Source organism: Meles meles, chromosome 11 (genome assembly GCF_922984935.1).
Source record: "Meles meles chromosome 11, mMelMel3.1 paternal haplotype, whole genome shotgun sequence".
Classification (NCBI taxonomy): domain Eukaryota; kingdom Metazoa; phylum Chordata; class Mammalia; order Carnivora; family Mustelidae; genus Meles; species Meles meles.
The window spans coordinates 7,281,033-7,300,845 of NC_060076.1; the positions used below are offsets into that span (position 1 = coordinate 7,281,033).

The 19,813-nt window shown below is 55.4% G+C and overlaps 1 protein-coding gene across 6 annotated transcripts in view; it reads right to left on the bottom strand.

The window, feature by feature from the left end:
* Positions 1 to 2,062: 2,062 nt before the first annotated feature.
* Positions 2,063 to 19,813, bottom strand: part of SLC25A25 (solute carrier family 25 member 25) — a 34,829-nt gene continuing 17,078 nt past the window's right edge. For 2 of the 6 annotated variants that reach the window (XM_046022337.1, XM_046022340.1), the window contains exons 2-11: positions 10,663 to 10,789; positions 10,266 to 10,353; positions 9,569 to 9,604; positions 9,184 to 9,295; positions 7,814 to 7,972; positions 5,698 to 5,850; positions 5,278 to 5,385; positions 5,012 to 5,179; positions 4,307 to 4,457; positions 2,063 to 4,198 (exon numbers count right to left, since the gene is read on the bottom strand). In XM_046022337.1, coding sequence (XP_045878293.1) covers positions 4,014 to 4,198; positions 4,307 to 4,457; positions 5,012 to 5,179; positions 5,278 to 5,385; positions 5,698 to 5,850; positions 7,814 to 7,972; positions 9,184 to 9,295; positions 9,569 to 9,604; positions 10,266 to 10,353; positions 10,663 to 10,789 — 1,287 coding nt within the window. In that variant the 3' untranslated portion in view covers positions 2,063 to 4,013. Of the gene's footprint in view, positions 4,199 to 4,306; positions 4,458 to 5,011; positions 5,180 to 5,277; positions 5,386 to 5,697; positions 5,851 to 7,813; positions 7,973 to 9,183; positions 9,296 to 9,568; positions 9,605 to 10,265; positions 10,354 to 10,662; positions 10,790 to 13,266; positions 13,558 to 19,813 lie in introns of those variants that run through there. The other 4 variants (XM_046022339.1, XM_046022342.1, XM_046022338.1 and 1 more) reach the window with 3 other exon arrangements.

The window sequence follows — 19,813 nt, forward strand, 5'->3', positions numbered from 1 at the left end:
TACTATCTTAACAGTTCTGGAGGTCGGAAGCCTCATGTGCATCTTACTAGGCTAAAATCAAGGTGTCAACAGCGCTGTGTTCCTCCTACAGACTCTCGGTGGAGAATCCATTCATCTCTTCCAGCTCCTAGGGGCCACCCACATTCCTTGACTTGTGGCCTCCTCCCATCTTCAGAGCCAGTGACCTCAGGCTGAGCCCTTCTCAGGCTGAGCCCTTCTCAGGCTGAGCCCTTCCCCCGCCTTCTGCTTGGCTCTCCCTGCTCGGTCTCCCCCCACTGAAGGACCCATGTGATTACCTGGGGCCCATCGGGATAATCCAGGATAATCTCCCTCTTTTAAGGTCAGCTGAGTAGCAAGCTTCGTTGCCCTGTGCCGCGTAACCTAATTCACAGGTTCTGGGGATTAGGACAGGGACATCTTTGGGAGGGGGCATAACTCTGCCTGCGGTACTACGGGACGGTTGGGAGAGTAGGCTTGGGGTAAAGGGGTCTATTTGGCAAGCCCTGATCATTGGGAAATTGTTTCTGCCTGTTACCCTGGCAATGACCAGCTCAAGCAGGTGGCGTGTTAGTTTCCAGGGCAGGGGAGGCAGGGGTGGTGGCCCAGGCGGCCATTAACAAATCACCATAAACTTAGTGACCCTGAAAGACAAAATTTCACTCTCATCGTTCAAGAGGGCCTAAATCTGGGATCCAGGTGTTGGTGACGTTGGGTCTTTCTGGACAATCTGAGGGAGAAACTTCTTGCCACTCCCCTTGCTTTGGGTGGCCCCCTGCAATCCCTGGCGTTTCTCGGCCCCGTGGTCACATGGCCTTTCCTGTCTCTCTCTTCCGGGCATTTCGGTCCAAAGTCCTCTGTTCTAGGACACCACCTATTGGACTTGGGGCTCACGGTAATTCAGCGTGACCTCACTTTAACTTGATCACACCTGCAAAAGCCTCTTTCCAGGTGGAGCCCACATTCTGAGGTTCCCGGGGACATGAATTTTGAGGGGACGCTCTTTGACCCCGCACAAATGGTATACGTACCAGTTTCAAACTGAGCACACTTCTGGGTCTCCCCACAGCTTCTGAGTGCCGCAGCCCCCTGGTGGGTTCCCCAAGCTGCTTCCTACTACCCCCTGCTGCCCTGACCTGTGGTACTTGGGGCCATCAGGGGACAGAGTGTATACAGTTAATGAAAAGGCACCCCGCACCGTTGTTAAGTGCTGGAGGGACACCGCAAACGCATTCGCTGCCCCAGAGGGCTTCACCCTCTCTGGGGGAGACAGGCAGAAAGCAAATCAAGAATGCAGGTTGTGGGCGCCTGGGTGGCTCAGTCCGTTGGGCATCTGCCTCAGGCTCAGTTCATGATCCCAGGATCCTGGGATGGAGCCCCGCCATCGGGCTCCTTGCTCCGCGGGGAGCCTGCTTCTCCATCTCTCTCTGGCCTTCTCTTGACTCATGCACTCTTGCTCTCTCAAGTAAATAAATAAAATCTTTTTTTTTTTTAATATTTTATTCATTTGACAGACAGAAATCACAAGCAGGCAGAGAGGCAGGCAGAGAGAGAGGAGGAAGCAGGCTCCTTGCGGAGCAGAGAGCCCGATGTGGGGCTCGATCCCAGGATCCCGAGATCATGACCCGAGCCGAAGGCAGAGGCTTTAACCCACTGAGCCACCCAGGTGCCCCAATAAATAAAATCTTTAAAAACAAAAAAAGAATGACTGGTGGGACCCTATAACATCCCTAAGTGTGCACGTGCACCGGTGAGGCTGGGGAGGGCAGCCCGGGAACCGACAGCGCGTGCAGCGTGCAGCCTCCGCAGAGGTTTTACCGGTTGGGAGGGATCAGCTGCGCCCAAGACAGGCTCAATCAGAGAAGGGCTGAGTTGGGCTCTGGTGACCTGGGTAGAGCACCCCAAATCCTACAGATACCAGCGCTCAGGAGGGAGTGCCTCTGAGAAGCCCAGATGGGCTAGCTTGCTCATTTTCTCTGATGACAAATGCAGATTCCTCTTCGACCGCGCAATCACTTCCTCCCCCACCACCTAAGCCCGTATCAGAAAGATCATGGCTCCGTCCTCCGCTTTGAAACAACTTTATTAGAAGGCTGTTTTAAATGACAACTTCCAATTCTTTAATTTGCTTTTTCACAAATTCCAGTTATCGCTAGATTTATATATAACAATCATTTTTGCATTGATCTTTGCGTCCTATTTGAGTTGTCCTCACCAGGCCGTTCTGGTGGAATGGAGGTGCGACCGCAAGCCGCAGGCTGACCAGCATGCTGAGCAGGGGTGGCAGCGGCTGGGGGGGGGGCGCTGGGGAGAGGGGCCCGGGGAGGGAGCCCGCTGCACAGGCAGGGCGGGATACTGGCCGCCCTCTCCTGGGGCCCCCACCCCAAACTCACAGTGATAGGCCCCTTAGCGCCTTATCATTCGAAAGGATGAAATGAAGAGATCCTCCCAGCCCAAGGAATGATCTGGACTTCCATCTTCAATGGAACTGAAATTTCTGCCATTCTTCCTGCCCCTTTTCGAACCCTCAGATCCTAAGGCTTCCTGGGTGTGAGCCCTGTCCCAACCTGCCCAAGGTCATCTCCCCTTGACCAGGGCCCTAACCCACCTGACCTTTTATCTGTCGCCAGTTCTGTGGAATTTCTTTGGACAGACTTGACGTCAGTGTGGCCAGTACTGGGAAAGGTCACTCCCACGGGCCCTCCTTCCTCTCCCCACCTGGCCTGGAGGGGGTTGGGAAGGTACAATCAACCATGAACATAAATATGAATACAAAATGAACTTGAAAATGAAAGGCTATTAATTAAACAAATCTATAAAAATAGTTAGGACATAACTCTGTTCAAATAAATACGAAATAAATAGGCTCCAAGCAGTGTGACCCCCTGCATCAGTGGAATGTGAGGTTGGTCCCACTCTGCCCCAACTGGGATCGGACACGAATCCTCAGGGGCTCGGAAACAGACTTTTTAATGCAGTCGGCCAGGCTCTCTACCCCCTTTGTCTTCCCTGTGGAAGCACAGAATGTACCATCTGTCCAGTTTGTCCTTCTGAACAAAAAACCTTTGCCCAATGACACCTAGTTAAGGCCTTGAACACCTTTTCCTTCTCTCATCGGGGCGCACAGATGCGGGGCAGCGGCTGCCCCTTCCCGCAGCTCCGGGATGCCCGCTCTGCTCTCATTCCAGAGCGGGGACAGGGAGTTTTGGTCCTGAGCCGCCTCCAGTCCTGACAGAGTCTGGGGTCAGCTCAGAGCACCGAGACACCCCCTGCCAACCGCCTCCCCCTCCCCCCCCCGGCAGCAGGAGCAGCAAGGGACCGGCATGCACCTTCTGGGCAGCCACGCACCGGGATGCCAGGCGGCCAGTGGAGATGCTGGGCCCTGTCCCCCGCATGCACACGCACATCCAGGGGCCCGTCTGTCGGGGAGCTCAGAAGCCAACAGCAGGGCTCAGATGAGGGTGAGCACAAAGCCAGACTCCTCCTCCCTCTGGCCGGCACAACCTGGCCAGAGGGGACCCTGCAGGCCAGGAAGCCAGGCCCCCTCGTACTGAGGGGAGAGGAGCGAGTGCTAACATGGGGGAGGGCTAGTGCCCTCTTCCTACCATATTAACACGGCAGCGAGGAAGGAAGCAAGACGGGCACGGGCTGCGCGCCCGGCAGGCCAAAGGGCAAAGCCCGCGGCTGGTGGTCTGGCTGCGCGATGGAAGAACGAAGGCAGCTCAGGGCCCTGCCATTGGGCAGGCACCGCTAGAGACGTTGTGTCCCTGCGTGCACGTGCCCATGTCCTGCTGGCCCCTGGGACAGACGTGCCGGCTGGCCGGGGTCAGCAGGACGCAGCCGGTGGACCTGCCGGGCCCTCCCCCACTCCCTCGCGGGCGCATCCCAGGCTTTTCACAGCTTGGCTTCAGTCAGCTTAGTGTTGGCACATTCACAGAATGGATGGCTTCGCACCCCGGGGCTGCGGGCCCGGGATCCGTGAGTCCGCCGAGCGAGGCGCGGCTGCCCCTGGCCCATCACCGCGACTGCACGCCCAGGGTGATCTTCAGGTTCTCGTAGACCACGTAGCTGATGCTCACAGCTGGGATCACCTTCATGAAGTTGGGGGCCAGCCCCCGGTACAGGCCAAAGGCCCCCTCGGTCCGCAGGATCTGTCTGAAGAGGCTGCTCATGGTCACCTCCGGAGCGCCCTCGATGGAGGCTGCCGTGAGAGAGGCACCCATCAGGGCTGGGCCAGCTCCTCCCCAGAGCCCCACCTGCCTCGCCAGGGGAGATGGGCCCCTGGGGACTGGCCCAGAGGCAGCATTACCTTGGGCTTGCATCCGGGTCCTGACCAGGGCCAGTGGGTAGCTGGCCAGCTGGCCGCAGGTGCTGGACATGGTGCCGCAGGCCAGGAGCACGAACACGCCAGGGTCCGCGCTGTTGACCGCGTAGCGCTGCAGCCAGGCGTTCTTGAGTGTCTGGAAGGGAAGGGGGGCCGGGGACTGGGGATGAGCTGAATGGCCTGTGAGCTCCGGAAAGAGCTTATGAGGCACAAAGAGCCCGGGGTCTGGGGGTGGGGCACAGTCATCGGATCGGCACAGGGCACATTTCCTTGTCACATGGGATCCTCGAGGCCACTGTAACCTGATTCACTTGGCCCGCCCGCCTTTTGTTTCTGCTGTCACTGGGGATTCCCAGATAGGACAAGGAGCGGGCATGTGGCAGGGGCAACACCCCCTTCCCCACCCAGAGAGCCTGACTTCTGTGGCCTAAGGTCTGCTGGGGGCCCAATGAGCCCTCCTAGCATCGTAGTCTGGTGGTCTGCCCACTTGAGTCCCCGAGGGTGCAGAACCTAGGGGCTGCCAGGCCAGGGGGTGTGGCAGGAGACCCTCACAGCAGAGAACAGAGGGGTCTGCAGCCATCCCCCAGTGTCCAGCAGGGAGTGAGAACAGGCGGGGGCGGGGGGACAGCTAGGAGGGGTTTCTGAATCCCTGCTACTGGGGAAAGGGGCCTGAGCCCTCCGGGGACTCACCTCGTAGACAGCTAGGTCTATGCCAGCGTAGGGGATGATCCCCAGCATGTTGGGAACGTAGCCTTTGTAGAAGGCGGCCACCCCCTCTCTGGCCAGGATCTTCCTGGCGCAGTCCAGCATGCCCGAGTACTGGCCTGTCTTGCGCAGGGCCATCCGGGTCTTCAGAACCTGGAGGACCGAAAAGGAGCAACGGGATCATGAGCACGGCCCCCTCCTCACCCTCAGCCCCATGCGCCCTGCCCACTCTAGGACCACGATGGCCTCACCTCCATCGGGTAGATGCTGCTCTGGGCGATGGCCCCAGCCAAGGACCCAGCCACGAGTCTCTCGTGAATCCTCAGAGCCTCCTGGTCACTCCCCACGAGACGCTTGATCTAGAGCAGAGAGCAAACGAACGGCTCTACCCCAAAGACCAGCACAGCTGCCCCGACCCCAGGGTTCCTCCCAGAGCCAAGACCCGGTGTCCCTGGCACGTCTGGCCCTGGCCAGAAATAGAAGGAACTGGCCCACACTGGGGCTGGCAGCAGAGTGGGGGGTGGACCCAGCTGCCTGCCTCACCCTGGTGTCCCCTGGGTACCGGGGCTGGCTCCAGCTTCTAAGCCATCCGCAGGGCGGGGACCTCGGGCCACGGTAGCTCAGGAAGCAGCTGACGACGGGAGACTCGCCTGGGGAATCCGGGTCCTCACCTGCTCGTAGGCCATAAATTTGATGGCCGACTCGGGGGCAATTTTGAGGACGTTGATGCCGTTGCCTCGCCAGAGCGATTTGGCTCCACCTTCTCGAATCATCTGCGTGAACCCGCCCACGATGCACATGTTGTTGCTGCGGGAGGCGTGGACCTGGGGAGGGAAGGATGAGTGGTCAGAAAGAACCCCAGAGCCGGGGGGTGGTGGCCATCATGGGGCAGAGAGCCTCTACGGCAGGCCTGCACTCGGGAGTCAGCAGGCAGCTCTCTCCTGTCGGGGTTCTGAAGGGTAACTCGGCACCGGGAGAATCCGACATGGCCACCCTCGGTCTTCACGGTGTACTGTGTGCAGACACTGTGCCAGAAACCCACGTGGCCACTACTTTAAACACATTTTTTCCAACGCAGTTTTTTTTTTTTTTAAGATTTTATTTATTTATTTGACAGAGAGAGAGATCACAAGTAGGCAGAGAGGCAGGCAGAGAGAGAGGAGGAAGCAGGCTCCCTGCAGAGCAGAGAGCCCGATGCGGGGCTCGATCCCAGGACCCTGAGATCATGACCTGAGCCGAAGGCAGCGGCTTAATCCACTGAGCCACCCAGGCGCCCCCCTTTTTTTTTTTTAAAGATTTTGTTTGTTTATTTGAGAGAGGGAGAGAGCGAGCGAGCAAGTGAGAGAGAGCACAGGTGGGGTGAGGGGCAGTGGGAGAAGCAGACTCCCTGCTGAGCAGGGAGCCCGATGAGGGACTTGACCCCAGGACCCTGGGATCATGACTTGAGCTGAAGGCAGTGGCTTAACCCACTGAGCCACCCAGGCACCCCTCAACAGAGCTTTTTATTACGGAAAAATTTCAAACGTACAAAGGTGCCGAGAGTTACATAATGGGCTTTCATGAACCCACAACCAGCTTCACTAATCCTAAAATCACGGATCACTTTCAGGCCCATCCCTGGTACAGTCATCCACCCACGGACTGCTCTGCATCTCCTACCGCATTCCCGGGAATTTGGTGAAGAAAAACCAACTGGGGAGGCAATCTGTTCAAGTCCCTTGGCTTTTACAGAGGAACGAAGTCCCAGCACTGAAGTGATTGGCCCAAGGTCACACACAGCTGTGACAGCAGGACCCCAGTCGGGTCCTATCCCTTAAAGCTCTTCTCCCCAAACCATTCTGCCTCCCCACTTCCGCTAGAGAAGGGAGTCCATGTTTAATAGGCTCTGGAGGGCAAGACGGCGATGAAAGGATGGCACCGTTTCTTTCTTCCTTTCTTTTCTCTTTTTAAACAATTTTAGATAGTGGGATGCCTGGGTGGGTCAGTCAGTCAAGCATCTGCCTTCGGCTCCGGCCCTGATCCCAGCCAGGATCCTGGGAGGGAGCCCTGCATGGGGTCCCTTGCTCAAGAGGGAGCCTGCTTCTCCCTCTGCCTGCTGCTCCCCCTGCTTGTGCATGCTCTGACAAATAAATAAACAAAATCTTTAAAAAAAAAAATTTTTTTTTTTTAAGTAGTCAACATACAACACAATCGTCCCTACAAGACCCAGTGCTCACCATCCCAGGAGGACAGCACCTTTTCTGAACAGGGCTCAGAAACGCCGGCGCTGGCGCACAAGCGAGGGACGGAGGGGGGTGGCCGGACATGTTCAGGTGACACCGAAGTCCAACAGGGCGTCCTCATGCAGGCCAATTTCGCAAGCCTGTCCCTGACGTGGGCCCAGCTTATCTCTGCCCTGTGGACGTGGAGGTGGGCTCCCGGCCAGGGTAAAGGTGTCCGGGCCAGGCCGGGGTCCGCTCGCACCCACCGTGTGTGCTGCCTACGCAAGATATGCCCAAGGAAACAGGTTCCTGCCACCCCGGTTCTCACTGGCTTCACCTGTCCCCATTTCAGCCCTGTAATGTGACCCCTGGCTTTCGTGCCCCAGATACGATGAAACGTACCACGTGCAAAAGGGTACTTGGACCCGGATCTCCTGTTGCCCTCATCTGAGCAGTAATTCCGATCGAACTTACTGGGTTAGGAAAGTAGGAGCGCAAAGAGCGCAAGACAAAGGAAAAGGAAACCAACCCACTGAGGACCCACGGGGTAGAAACTGGGTGGTCTGAGGCCTGTTTTGCTACGTACCTGCATGAGCACCTTCAGCCTGTCCAGGGGCGCCGTGCAAGTCCGGGATACGGCCCCCGCGCCGCCTCCGGCCACCAGGTGTCTCCACCACATCCCCGTCTGCCTCTCCTCCACTGTGAATTCATCGGGGACCGTCAGATTCTCACCCACATCAAAGATCTGCAAGGAAGACCCGCAGAGATCAAACAAGCAGCTCCTGACTTGTGGCCAGGCTGCTGGCAGCCAGCCAGTTCTGGAACCTGGCACCGTCCAGAAGAGCCGGCCCTAGGGGCCATGCCGATAGTGACAGTGCCCCGGGGCCCAGGGTGGGGGGCGGGTGGGCGGGGACTTCATGGAGGTGCTGGATCCCGGATCCCTGCGTGAGCCCTGCAGGGGCCCAGGGAGAGGATGTGAGAGCACGGCTGGAAGAAAGCGGTTATCAGACCATCTGGCCCGTCTTTCAGACACTGCCCCTGCACAAACGGCTTACAAAGGCATGTCAGCCCAGGATCACAGGCTGCCTGCGCTGAAAGGGTGAAGTCAGGGGTTAAAAATTCTGAAACCCGATGTGTAACCAGATCACACTGGCAGAACATTGCATAAGGCCTCGGCAAATATCAGAGGGCCCTGAGGCCTACGTAACAGCTGCTCTCCTGGGTGGCATCCTGCCTGGTCAGAGCCTGCTCTGCTCCGAGGCCCGGTACATGCGCCGAGCTGCAGCCACCTGGAGAGCCAGGGGTGCCCTGGCGTGAGCTCCTGCCCCGGGCACGGTGGCAGACAGACCAGAGGCGCGCCCGCCGGCCTCTCCTCCCAGAGCGGGGAGTCTGGGATGGCGAAGATGGCAAACGGGGTGGGCGTACCCCGAGTGAAGGGGCTCACCGGCGGGGGGGTCAACGCGGCCATGACCAGGGAGGTGTGGATGGGCCTTTCTGAACAGCAGCGCTGACGGGGGTCAGAGAGCATGTACGGGACTGTGGGGACATTTTCTTTAACAGAGAGAGGGGACACGGAAAATGGGGTGCTGGGGGAGGAGACTTAATGGCTCTATTTGTCCTAGTAGAGTGTCCCCGCTGCCTCAGGCGCACATGGACTTTGGGAGAACAAGCAGGACTGGGGAAAGGGGGTTTTTGGAGTGGACCCTGAAGGATGGACAGCAGGACAGGAGGGCCCCCGGGGCAGAGGGAACCCCGTATCTGGGAAGTGGCCAGGCTGCCAGGCGTGTGGGAGCAGAGAGCACACAAGGAGGGCGACTTGGGGGCTGGCGGAGGAGCGGAGTCTCCTGCTGAAGAGGAGGCAAGGCCTCCCACCGGGATGGGGGCTGATGCCCGGAGAGCGGACGCGTGATCGGAGGAGGAAGAAAGCGCCTCCGCACCCCAGACCCCGGGCCTCACCGTGGAATGCTTCCAGTATAGGATGATCTCGGGGATGTTCTCCACAGGGTGCAGAAGGTGGTAGTCTCGCCACTCGTTCCAGTCGATGGTCATCGTGCCGTTTTTATCCATGCTGCAAGACAAGTGCGCGCTCGGTTGCCCCGGGGTAACAGGCCCGCCCGTGTGTCAGCTGCACGCCCCCCTCTGCCAGACGAGCCCAGGGCAGGCGCTGGGCCACCGAGGAAAGCACGGGAGGTGCCTCTGCCCCAACGAAGAGGCGAGGTGACTCCACATCCCACTTCGCACCAAAGCGAAAGCAGGACTACCCTGGCCCACGAGAACCCCATTGTGATCAGGCACGGAGGTCAAGGAGGGAGGGAGTCACCGGGGTGACACGGATACTTACTAGGTGACAGGGCCCCAGAAGTGGCCCGTTCGTATTCTGACAGACAGACAAAGGAGGATGCAGAGGAGAGAGGAGAAACACAGATAAGTGCTCGGAGCAGATGTTAGTGAAGCAGGCACACACCACGGCCCAGTGCCCAGGGAGGCGGCCAAGAGGCAGCTGTCCCCTACCAGCCGCTTCCGGCCCCAGGGAGCTGGGAAGATGCAGGCCGCAGACGCAGCGCTCTGAGAGCAAATCTGCGCTGATTTATTTCCTGGCAGAACCACTCTGCTCTCCCGGGGGACCAAGGGGAGCTCTCTGGGGGACAGCACGCCTGACTACAGGGTGGAGGAAAAAGTCCGCATTCTCGGGGAGAAGTCGGCCCGGTGCGGGTGCTGAACCTAGCCCCTTCCCCTTCCCCACCAGGCGGAGGCTGCTCCTTGTTCGCCTTTCACCCACTTGAAATCCCCCCAACTAGTCTCTTCCCTTCACGGGTCCCCGGTGAGCGGGCACACTTCCAGGTGACCTGTGACCCTGGCCTGGGACTCAGGGAGCGGCTGCTTCTGGGGAGGGGCTGCCTGCTCCTGGCGTCAAACCACCAGAAGCCAAAGTTCAGAGCAACTGGGTGAACACAGTGAACGGTGCCACACGGTTGGTCCAAGAACGTCTCTTTCATCACACGTTTGTTAAACCAGACAGAGGCTGACGAAGCTCTTACCTCTTGAGAATCTTCTCCGCCTGCTGTTCGGATATCTTGACTCCCAGGTCCCGCAGCGACTGCATGATCTCCTGGGCGTCGATCCGGCCTGCCGACAAGAAAGGCTTCAGCCAGGGGCCAGGCCTGCCAGAGGCCCGAGTCCGCGGCCGGCCCTGAAGGCAGCGCTCACTATCATTCTTGTCTTTTTTTCTTTTTTTTAAAAAGATTTTATTCATTTGACATACAGAGATCACAAGTAGACAGAGATCACAAGTAGGCAGAGAGGTTGGCAGAGAGAGAGGAGGAAACAGGCTCCCTGCTGGAGGGCCCAACACGGGGCTCGATCCCAGGACCCTGAGATCATGACCTGAGCTGAAGGCAGAGGCTTAACCCACTGAGCCACCCAGGCGCCCCTCACCATCATTCTTCTTGTCCAAACTCTTGAACACCAGCCTCAGCTTCTTCTCGTGATCCTGGAGATAATGGACAAACTCTTCAAAGTCGAGCTGCCCATCGAGGTCTTTATCTCCAGCTTGCACAATTTTCTACAAAACAGAAGTTAAGGTTTCATCCTTGAGATTGTGCCCCAGCTTTTCCTTGTTCCTCAGGGTGCCCCGTCCCCAGGAAACTGTGCCAACCTGGGAACAGAGGTGGCCCCGAGGACCTGAGGCGCTTCCTCTGCTCTATTCCCCAAGCCACCATTTGGATCCCCGAGGCCTGACCAGAACCCAAGGCAAGAGTCCACCTTGCTTCCCTCATAAGCAAAGAGGAAAAAAGCACCCCCGGGAGGTGCCCTTCAGACACAGGCCAGCAGTGGCCAGCTTGGCATGTTTTCATCCCAGGTGTCCTGAAGACTAACTTACTGTACAACCAAGGTCGGCCGTGTGGCTCCCCTGCAGCCATGTCCCTGGCGCCCAGCCTCGGCCTGCATGCTCCCTGCCCAAACGTGGGGACGGCCTTGGGCGCTCCAGAGGCCATCAGGAATGCTGCCGCTTGCTTTTTATCCCCAATGTGGCACCAGCCCAAGAACAAACGGGTGACCAGGATAAAAGGTACGGGGGCAGAGCTGGCCCCTGCCAATGCCTGTGTGGCAGAAACACTGCCAGAGGACCCCAGTAAGAGCCAAGAGAGGCTATTCTTGGGCATGGGCTTATGGGCACTGCCGGCTTCTGATCACAGGGGAGCCAGATGACATGACCGACCTCAGCTCCCTTGAGCAGGTATCAAAAAGTAGGCCAGCTCTTCGTAGTTTCCGGACCCAAGAAGGCTTGAAGAGACCCCTTGGACAGTACTCTGTGCCTGGTCTTAGAGGTGAGCTTGGTGCAGCGGCTACAGTTTTGTATGCTCAGCCCCTGGAAATTCTCTCCAAACCCATAAGCCCTTGGCCTGTGCCACAGGGCCTGCTAAATACAGGCTTGACCCCTAGTACCCTGCTGAATCCTCTCAAGCGGCTCTAGGAGGCAGATACTGTCATTCCCCCTATTTTTACAGAGAAGGAAACAAGCTCAGAGAGGTTAAGTAATTTATCCAAGGTTACACAGCCAGGGTGGTGGGCGGGATTCAAGCTGGGCCTGTTGGGACTCCAGAGCCACCTCCCTGGAGATCCTGCTGCCACCCTAGAAGTTCATCTCAAGAAGGTGGGTGACACACATGAGTCATTGCAACCTAGCAACACCCCAAAATCTGGACCGAGAACCTCCTAAGGAAAACGGTCATAGTTTTCCTGTGTTGCCCAATTCTTTCGGTGAGAAACGGGCTCACTAGCCACAAACCAGTATGGCTTTAGAAGTGACTGAGCCAGGGGGTTTGGAAATGGATGGACCATTGGTGAGCCGGTGCTCTCCAAGGATTATGATCATGGTTACTCTCTGAGCCAGCTGATGGCCCCGTATGACTGCTCAGCCACTAAGAGTACGAGGAGGAGGTCTGGACAGACACCATGTCACCTAACATGATCCAAAGAACAACGCCAGGGGTGTGGCTGGAATGTGAGACAGAGGCTGGCACATATTTTATCTGCTATCTGGAGTTAACTTCCTGCCGACACCTGTGCTCTCCGCCAAGAATGGTACAAATTACATATAGGGTTATCATTCTAGATTTATGGCAGGAGTGGAAATAGAATCTAGGAGGCGAATGTTAGGCACAGAGCTCTTTAGTATCTGGGCTGCTCTGCCACCAACGCGATCCACGTGTCTTCACAGGGGTGGGTGTCCTGTATGCAGAGAACCCAAGGATGCGTTCACTGCAGCTGACTTCAAGACATTCTCAAAGTCCTTGCTTCTACCTCAGAACCACCTGGCCTACTTTCTGTCTTCTTCCTAGGATATGGGAACCACCAACCCCCGCACACCATCTCACCTTCCCTGCCATCACGAGCAGTGGTGCACAGCAGGAGATCTGATTAACAGACAAGTCAGGGTACCTCTGACTTGGGGCAAGGGACCCCCCCCCCCCCACAGACCCTGGAGCCATTTCCCCATCTTTAAAATATCATGATTTCTGCTGCCACCCCTCCCCCCACCCCGCTCTGAAAGTTAGTCTGGGAAGGCTTCCCCCTCCCCAGGACACAGTCCGGCCAGGCCAGCTCCAGCCTCCGTGGCTCCGGTTTCAAGCCTTGGGCCTCCAACAGGAGCTTCTCTGCCTCTCCCTACCCCAGCGCTGAGAAACGGCCCCACAGCGGATGGGCTGTGCCCCGCTTCGAGGCCCTGTATTTCTCTGGAACGCCCATCAACCTCCCCCCACTCCCAATCCGAGGCAGAATTCCTTTCCATCTCCCACAGGTATCTTCCCAGTAATTCCGGCCTTCCTTGGAAATCATAAGAAAGCCAGTCATTCACGTGACGTGACATAACCCCTTCCGGGCTACAGCCACAGGACAAGTGGGGAAAGAACTTGCACATTTCAGACATTCTTTCCCTTTGGCGGAGTTGGGGAGGGGTTCAGTTCGCGCAGGCGCACTCTACCACCACTCCCGCATGCACCCGGCCCACCCCCGCAGGCGCCCACTGCCGCCCCAGACCTGCTTCCACTGGCGGTAGGTGGAGAACTCCTGGGAAGGGATGAAGACGCTGAGTTTGAAGATGGACTTCAGCTCGGCGGGGAGCCCCTTGGACTCGAAGTACTGGAACTCGGTCTGGGTCTCCCCGATGAGCGGCACGTACAGGCACAGGCAGAGCATGCTGACCGGGAGCCGGGCGCGCGGGCCGAGGAACGGAGCCGGGGCCGCACACTTGCTCCAGGGAAGCCGGGGCGCTGCTGTCATTGGCGACTCAGGCCCTGCCCTTCTACTTAATTGAGAAAAGCCGGCCCGGGGAAGTCCTGCCCGCAGCCAATGAGCGCCAGCCCCGCGAGGAGGCGGAGATTGCTCAAGCCGGGGTGGGGAGGGTGGGGTGTAAAGATCAGGACTGACGTCACGGGCGCCCCAAGTTAACTCTTCCGAAACAGGCCAGGCCGAGGGAGAGTTCGGCCCCAATGAACCTTTACCCTCCGCTGCCAAGCCCTCCAGATGAACAAACAGCCCTCAGCTTGTTTTTCCACAAGGCCCCCAAACACGTCACACAATACAATGGTTTTCTCCCCTTTGTCAATCTTTCCCAGCCGTGGAAGTACAGACCAAGTCGATGATCCCTGGAAAGGGGCCCAGTTTAGCTGTGAGGGTAGAAGCTGGCGGGCGGGAGCAGTGGCTGCCTGGGACCTGGGGCCCCAGTCATCCTGCAAGTGGCCCCACGGGGGCCGTGGGCCCATTCATCCGCAGGGGAGTTGCCTCAGAGCCGGTTGAGCCCTGGACTCGGACTGCTTGGGCCACCAGCCTTCTAGCTGGTTCCAGAGTCTTTTTCCAGGCCACTCCGCAATGTGAGCACCTCGGAAGCAACCGATTCCCCTGCAGGCTTCCCCTGGGGTCCTGCAAGCACCCAGGAGCTGACATGATGGGGGCAGAATGGCCCCTCACCAAAGGTGGTTGTGTGGAGGGACTCCCTAGAAGCACTGATCTGGGGGCAGCCGGGCCCTCCTGTAAGACTCCAGACACCCTTCAGAGCCCGCTCTCAGAACACTTTGAAGTTCAGTACAGTACAAGCTTTCTGGTCTCCGTCTCTGCTATTCAGAAGGGAAGTTGTAAATTTTAAATTAATTAAATGAAATTAAGAATCTAGTCCCGAGTTGTGTGACCACATTTCAGGTGCTCCACAGCACACGGACTCACTGAGCATCACCACCACACAGAAAGTTCTATTGGGCAACAACGGCTCCACAATACCCCTTTGACGTGAGGACAAGAGAAAAATCTCAGGTCCTGGAAAGTCATGTTTGGGATATCACTTAAGGGTGATCCTCTCCAAGCCAGCCTACCATCTCCACATCATCCCTTCTCCACGGAAGATGTCAGGAGATCTGTGCTGCGGAGGCAGACCGCGTCACAGAGATGTTCCTTCTACGGTGAACCACTTCCTAATATAGACTAAATCTCACTACCGGGATGGATAAAAATGGATGGTTATAATTTGGAAATCACCGAAGTAAAAGGAACTTCTTAATTCGCTTAAAAGCTTCTTGTTAAGAACTAGAAAAAAGGATTTTAAAATAAGATGTTGGATGGGGCACCTGGGTGGCTCAGTTGGTTAAGCTGCCTTCAGCTCAGGTCATGATCCCAGGGTCCTGGGATCCTTGCAAGGGGCTCCTTGCTCAGCGGAGAGTCTGCTTCCCCCTTTCTCTCTCCTTCTGCCTCTCCCCCTGCTCCTGCTCATTCTCAAATTAAAAAAACAAAACAAACAAAAAAAAAATGTTGGGGCGCCTGACTGGCTCAGTCGGAAAAGCAGGTGACTCCTGATCTCTGAGTTGTTGAATTCGAGCCCCACGCTGGGTGCAGAGCTTAAATAAATAAAACTTAAAAAAATAAGATGTTGATGCTTAAATGCAGCATTATGAAACATCTGAGTAACTTACATGACATGTCACCCCTTCTGAAAGAGATTTGATGATGAGTTTGTAAAGAAAGGTCTTGGGCTGCCCAGGGAGGGGCCAGTGAGGAATCTGGAGACAGCGGGGGTTATCCACATCTCTGCTCAGCCTCCACCCAAGTCCATGGCACTCTGCTATCTCTTCAACTACCCCATCCAGAACTTCTGGTTCAGGGCTATATTCATGTACAACTTATCTCTGCTACTGGGGGTCCTTGAAGGCAGAAGGCTATGGTTTTGAACCTCTGTACCTTGACTTGCTCACGGAGGGTGCTGAGAAGGAGCTTCTGAATGAGTGAAGCCAGTGGCAGGCCTTTAAGACCCCAGGAAACAAACTTGACCCCCCCCCCCCCCCCCCCCCGTGAAGATCTAAAGTGTGTTTTCCTGAGTGCCTGCAGTTGCCGGGGTATTTTATCCACCTCAACAAGATCATGTATTGTTATTTTTATTTTAAAGGAGGTTCGCCTGGGTGGCTCAGTTGGTTAAGATCTGCCTTCAGCTTGGGGCGCCTAGGTGGCTCAGTGGTTAAAGCCTCTGCCTTCGGCTCAGGTCATGATCTCAGGGTCCTGAGATCAAGCCCCGCATCGGGCTCTCTGCTTGGCAGGGAGCCTGCTTCCCCCTCTCTCTCTGCCTGCTTCTCTGCCTACTTGTGATCTTTGTCTGTCAAATAAATAAATAAAATCTTAAAAAAAAAAAAAAGATCTGCCTTCAGCTTAGGTCATGATCTCAGGGTCCTGGGATCGAGCCCCACACTGGGCACTCTGCTCAGTGGGAAGCCTGCTTTGCCCTCTCCCTTTCTCAAATAAATCAATAAAATCTTAGGGGAAAAAAAAGGAGGTTGACATTTATAGGGCGCCTGGCTGGCTGGGTTGGTAGAGCATATGACTCTTTTTTTTTTTTTTTAAAGATTTTATTTATTTATTTGACAGATATAGATCACAAGTAGGCAGAGAAGCAGGCAGAGAGAGAGAGGAAGGGAAGCAGGCTCCCCTCTGAGCAGAGAGCCCAACTCGGGGCTCGATCCCAGGACCCTGAGATCATGACCTGAGCTGAAGGCAGAGGCTTAACCCACTGAGCCACCCAGGCACCTGAAGCATGGGACTCTTGATCTTGGGGTCTTGAGTTTGAGCCCCGTGTCAGGTGGAGAGATTACTTAAAAATAAAATTGAAGAAAAAAGAAGGTTCACATTTAAAAATAAAAGAGCTACATTTCGAAATGTGGATCTTCCTTTGTTAAATTATTCTTGTTTGCCTCTGAAACAAAAATAAGCCAGAGAGGGTACCTGGGTAGCTCAGTGGGTTAAAGCCTCTGTCTTCGGCTCAGGTTGTGATCTCAGGGTCCTGGGACTGAGCCATGCATTGGGTTCTCTGCTCTGCGGGGAGCCTGCTTTCTCCTCTCTCTCTCTGCCTGCTGCTCTGCCTATTTGTGATCTCTGTCTGTCAAATAAATAAATAAATAAATAAATAAATAAAATAAGCTAGAGAGATGTTGAAGGTATCTCATTTCACTGATGACGACAGTCATTTCAACACAATATGGCAAGCATTCTGACTGAAAAGTTGTTTCAACTTGGAGATGCTTGTTTCTTTTTTTTTTTTTTTTTTTTTAAAGATTTTATTTATTTATTTGACAGAGAGAGAGATCACAAGTAGGCAGAGAGGCAGGCAGAGAGAGAGGAGGACGCAGGCTCCCCGCGGAGCAGAGAGCACGATGCGGGGCCCGACCCCAGGACCCTGAGACTATGACCCGAGCCGAAGGCAGCGGCTTAATCCACTGAGCCACCCAGGCGCCCCGAGATGCTTGTTTCTTAATAAAGTATTTTTCAAATCATTCTGGTAAACAGAACCACAACGCTGAATTTTTCTTTGTGTACTACTGAGCTTTTTTTTTTTTTCTTTTTTAAAGATTTATTTGACAGACAGAGATCACAATATCAAATAAAAGTGAAACCTATATTCTGTACTTTGGGGGAAACTTATCAAAGCATTATCAGATAAGAGCATCTGTTTTCTGGGGGGGGGGGGACCAGGATGAAATCCTGACTGTAACAAAGCTCATTACTCCACAGACCAATGGCATCATGTCCTCCGCAAAGCTGTGTGTGTGCTTGTCAAAATGTTATTTTACAATGCTAACGTTAATTCTACTCCAATGTTAATTTTAAGGGTGCAAACGTACTTTCATTGTGCAACTGAGACGGAGTCCAACAGAGTGTCTTCATTGGACAAACGTGAATTGATGTTTGCTTATTTATTTAAACCACCCCTCCTCCTGAGTCTCATAGGTCATGCAGAATTCCACTTGCGCACACAAACTGGAAATTCTGTCCAAGTGAGCCAATCTCTAGGTACTTGGGATCGACAGTGAGTGCTGTATTCCCGGAGTTATAGACAGCGGGGCCCAGTGGGGGTTCAATGGGTCGCCCCCTAAGCTGAGATGACCAAACAGACTTGGAGAGGTGACCTGGCTCACCCAGCTCTTGTTACATCCATGTAAAACGGCACCCAAACCCGATAATGCCAAAAAGACTTTTGAAGTCGGTTTCCAAAGAATGCCTGTAAGCCTGATGCGGAGAATTACAGTAAGTACGCAAAACGTCATACCGAAAGGTGGCAGGTATGTGGGAAACGTGTGACCGGAGCAGGTTCCGGCTTAGGCTTAGCCAGCAAACCACACAAGAGCCCATCAGTGCCACAGCTTCTGACCACCCAGAGGGGAAATACCAATACGAAAGATTAAAGCAAGGCTCGAGTTCGGTTCCTCCCGATTCACGCCAGCTCACGGCGTCCTGTGTCGTCCCTGTCCTCGTCCTGCCGGCTACTGTTCTTTTCTGCTCTTTTTGCTTATTCTAATTTCGTGACCCAGATCTACTTTCGCTGGTCTCTGCTGATGTCCATTCCTGTAACAACTAACATACAGAAGCAATCCCTGAGGATCCAGTGCTATCGGCTTCCATGTCTCTGTTAAGACAGAAGTCCTCTCTCTGGCATCCTGTCCCCCTTGAATCCGCCAACGCCACTACAAGTCATCCCTGTTCTACCACGCTGGTTCAGGCGCCGAAACAGGTGCTTCCCGTCAGTGCGGAGCACCATGAGTAAGAACAGGGCAGGTAGAGCACCTTTGGGAGTGTGGCATTAGGTCATAAGGTATCTTCCCCCTCCCCTGCAATGACTCAGACCAAGCCAAAAATATTAATATGGGAGGGAGCCCTGCCAGCTTCCGGCTTTTGGAGCCCCACCCACCCGAAAGGCTCTCGAACCTCACTGGCCAGTGCCGCGGGAGTGTCATTTGATGATCGGGTTGCCATGACAGCCCAGGGTAGCCGGTTTCCAATGAAACCTGCCTACACTTGGCAATTAGACGCACAATGAGCAAAATGCTCAGAGCTCCTGAGAAGACAGCCCCTCAGGATTTGCAAGCTTGAATGCCGCTGAGGGCGCCTCTCGCTCCACACTAATGGCTTTCTTCTCCAACTGCAGATTAACTGTAAGACAAAGATAAAGGGGGAAAACTGGAACAGTTCCTAGAATGAAAGCCTGCAGGAACCTGACTCACCAGCAGACATATTTCAAAGGGGGAAGTGAGGGCAAACAAAAGTAGCGCCGGCTGGAGAGGGGGGAAGCTGAGAACCCAGGGGGACGTGTCTATAAGGTTTCCGCAGCGTTCTCCTGAAGGAGACAGCGAGGCCAGGTCTCCTCGGCCAGTGATCACAAACCCCAAAGCCCACCGTTCACAGTCACTGCAGGCGGCAGGCAAGGCCACACACTGCAGGGACATGCTAGTCTGACTGTCAGTTTATCCGCAAAATGCTCCTGCTATCCCAGGTCTGGGTCTATCTGCTTGTAAAGAGTCCACATTGCCCAGACGTGCTTACTTTCTTGCTTCAAACCAAACTGCTGATCTGTCGCCGTCCCCCACCCCCACCCTCCAAGCTGATCCATCTCTCTCTTGGGGAGAGTGGGTTAGTGAAAGGTGTGGGTTTCTGGCTCAGCCCCATGGCCCTTGACTGGCAGGCCAGGAGTGAAGCTGTTCAGAACAGAAAGTACTGATGTGAGGCCACCCCGGGTGAGGGCTGGCAAGAGATGCCAGGATGAGTTTGGGAAATGGAGCAGTCCCAAAGTCCAGAGTAGGCGAATTTAGAAGGGAGCCAGCCAATCCCTCGATCCCTTGGCCATAAGGCAAGCAGGTCTGGAAATATAAAAGCTCCTTACAGAGGAGAGCACCCCTGCCATTTCCGCGCTCATCCCAGGGTGACAGAAAGGTAGAAAGTGACAGGGTTCAAGCACACCTCAGGCAGAACACAGACTCTGAGATCCACGCTGATCAGGACGAGGTGGGGGGAGGGGAGGGCAACGACAATGACAACAGACTGGGACACACGGACACGGAGGCTTCTCTTCTGAGCTCACACCTAAACGACCACAGAAGCTGTGGCATCCAAAGTCCGTCCCACTGAGCAAAGGATAACAATTCAACTCAAGCCAACATTTTGGGGGAATCTACAATGTGCCAGACACAGGGCAGAACCTCTTTCCCTCTTCTAGTCAATTTTTGTCCTGAGAATAGATTCAAAATAACCAGAACTCAGGAGGTCAGCGAGGTCGCTCCTA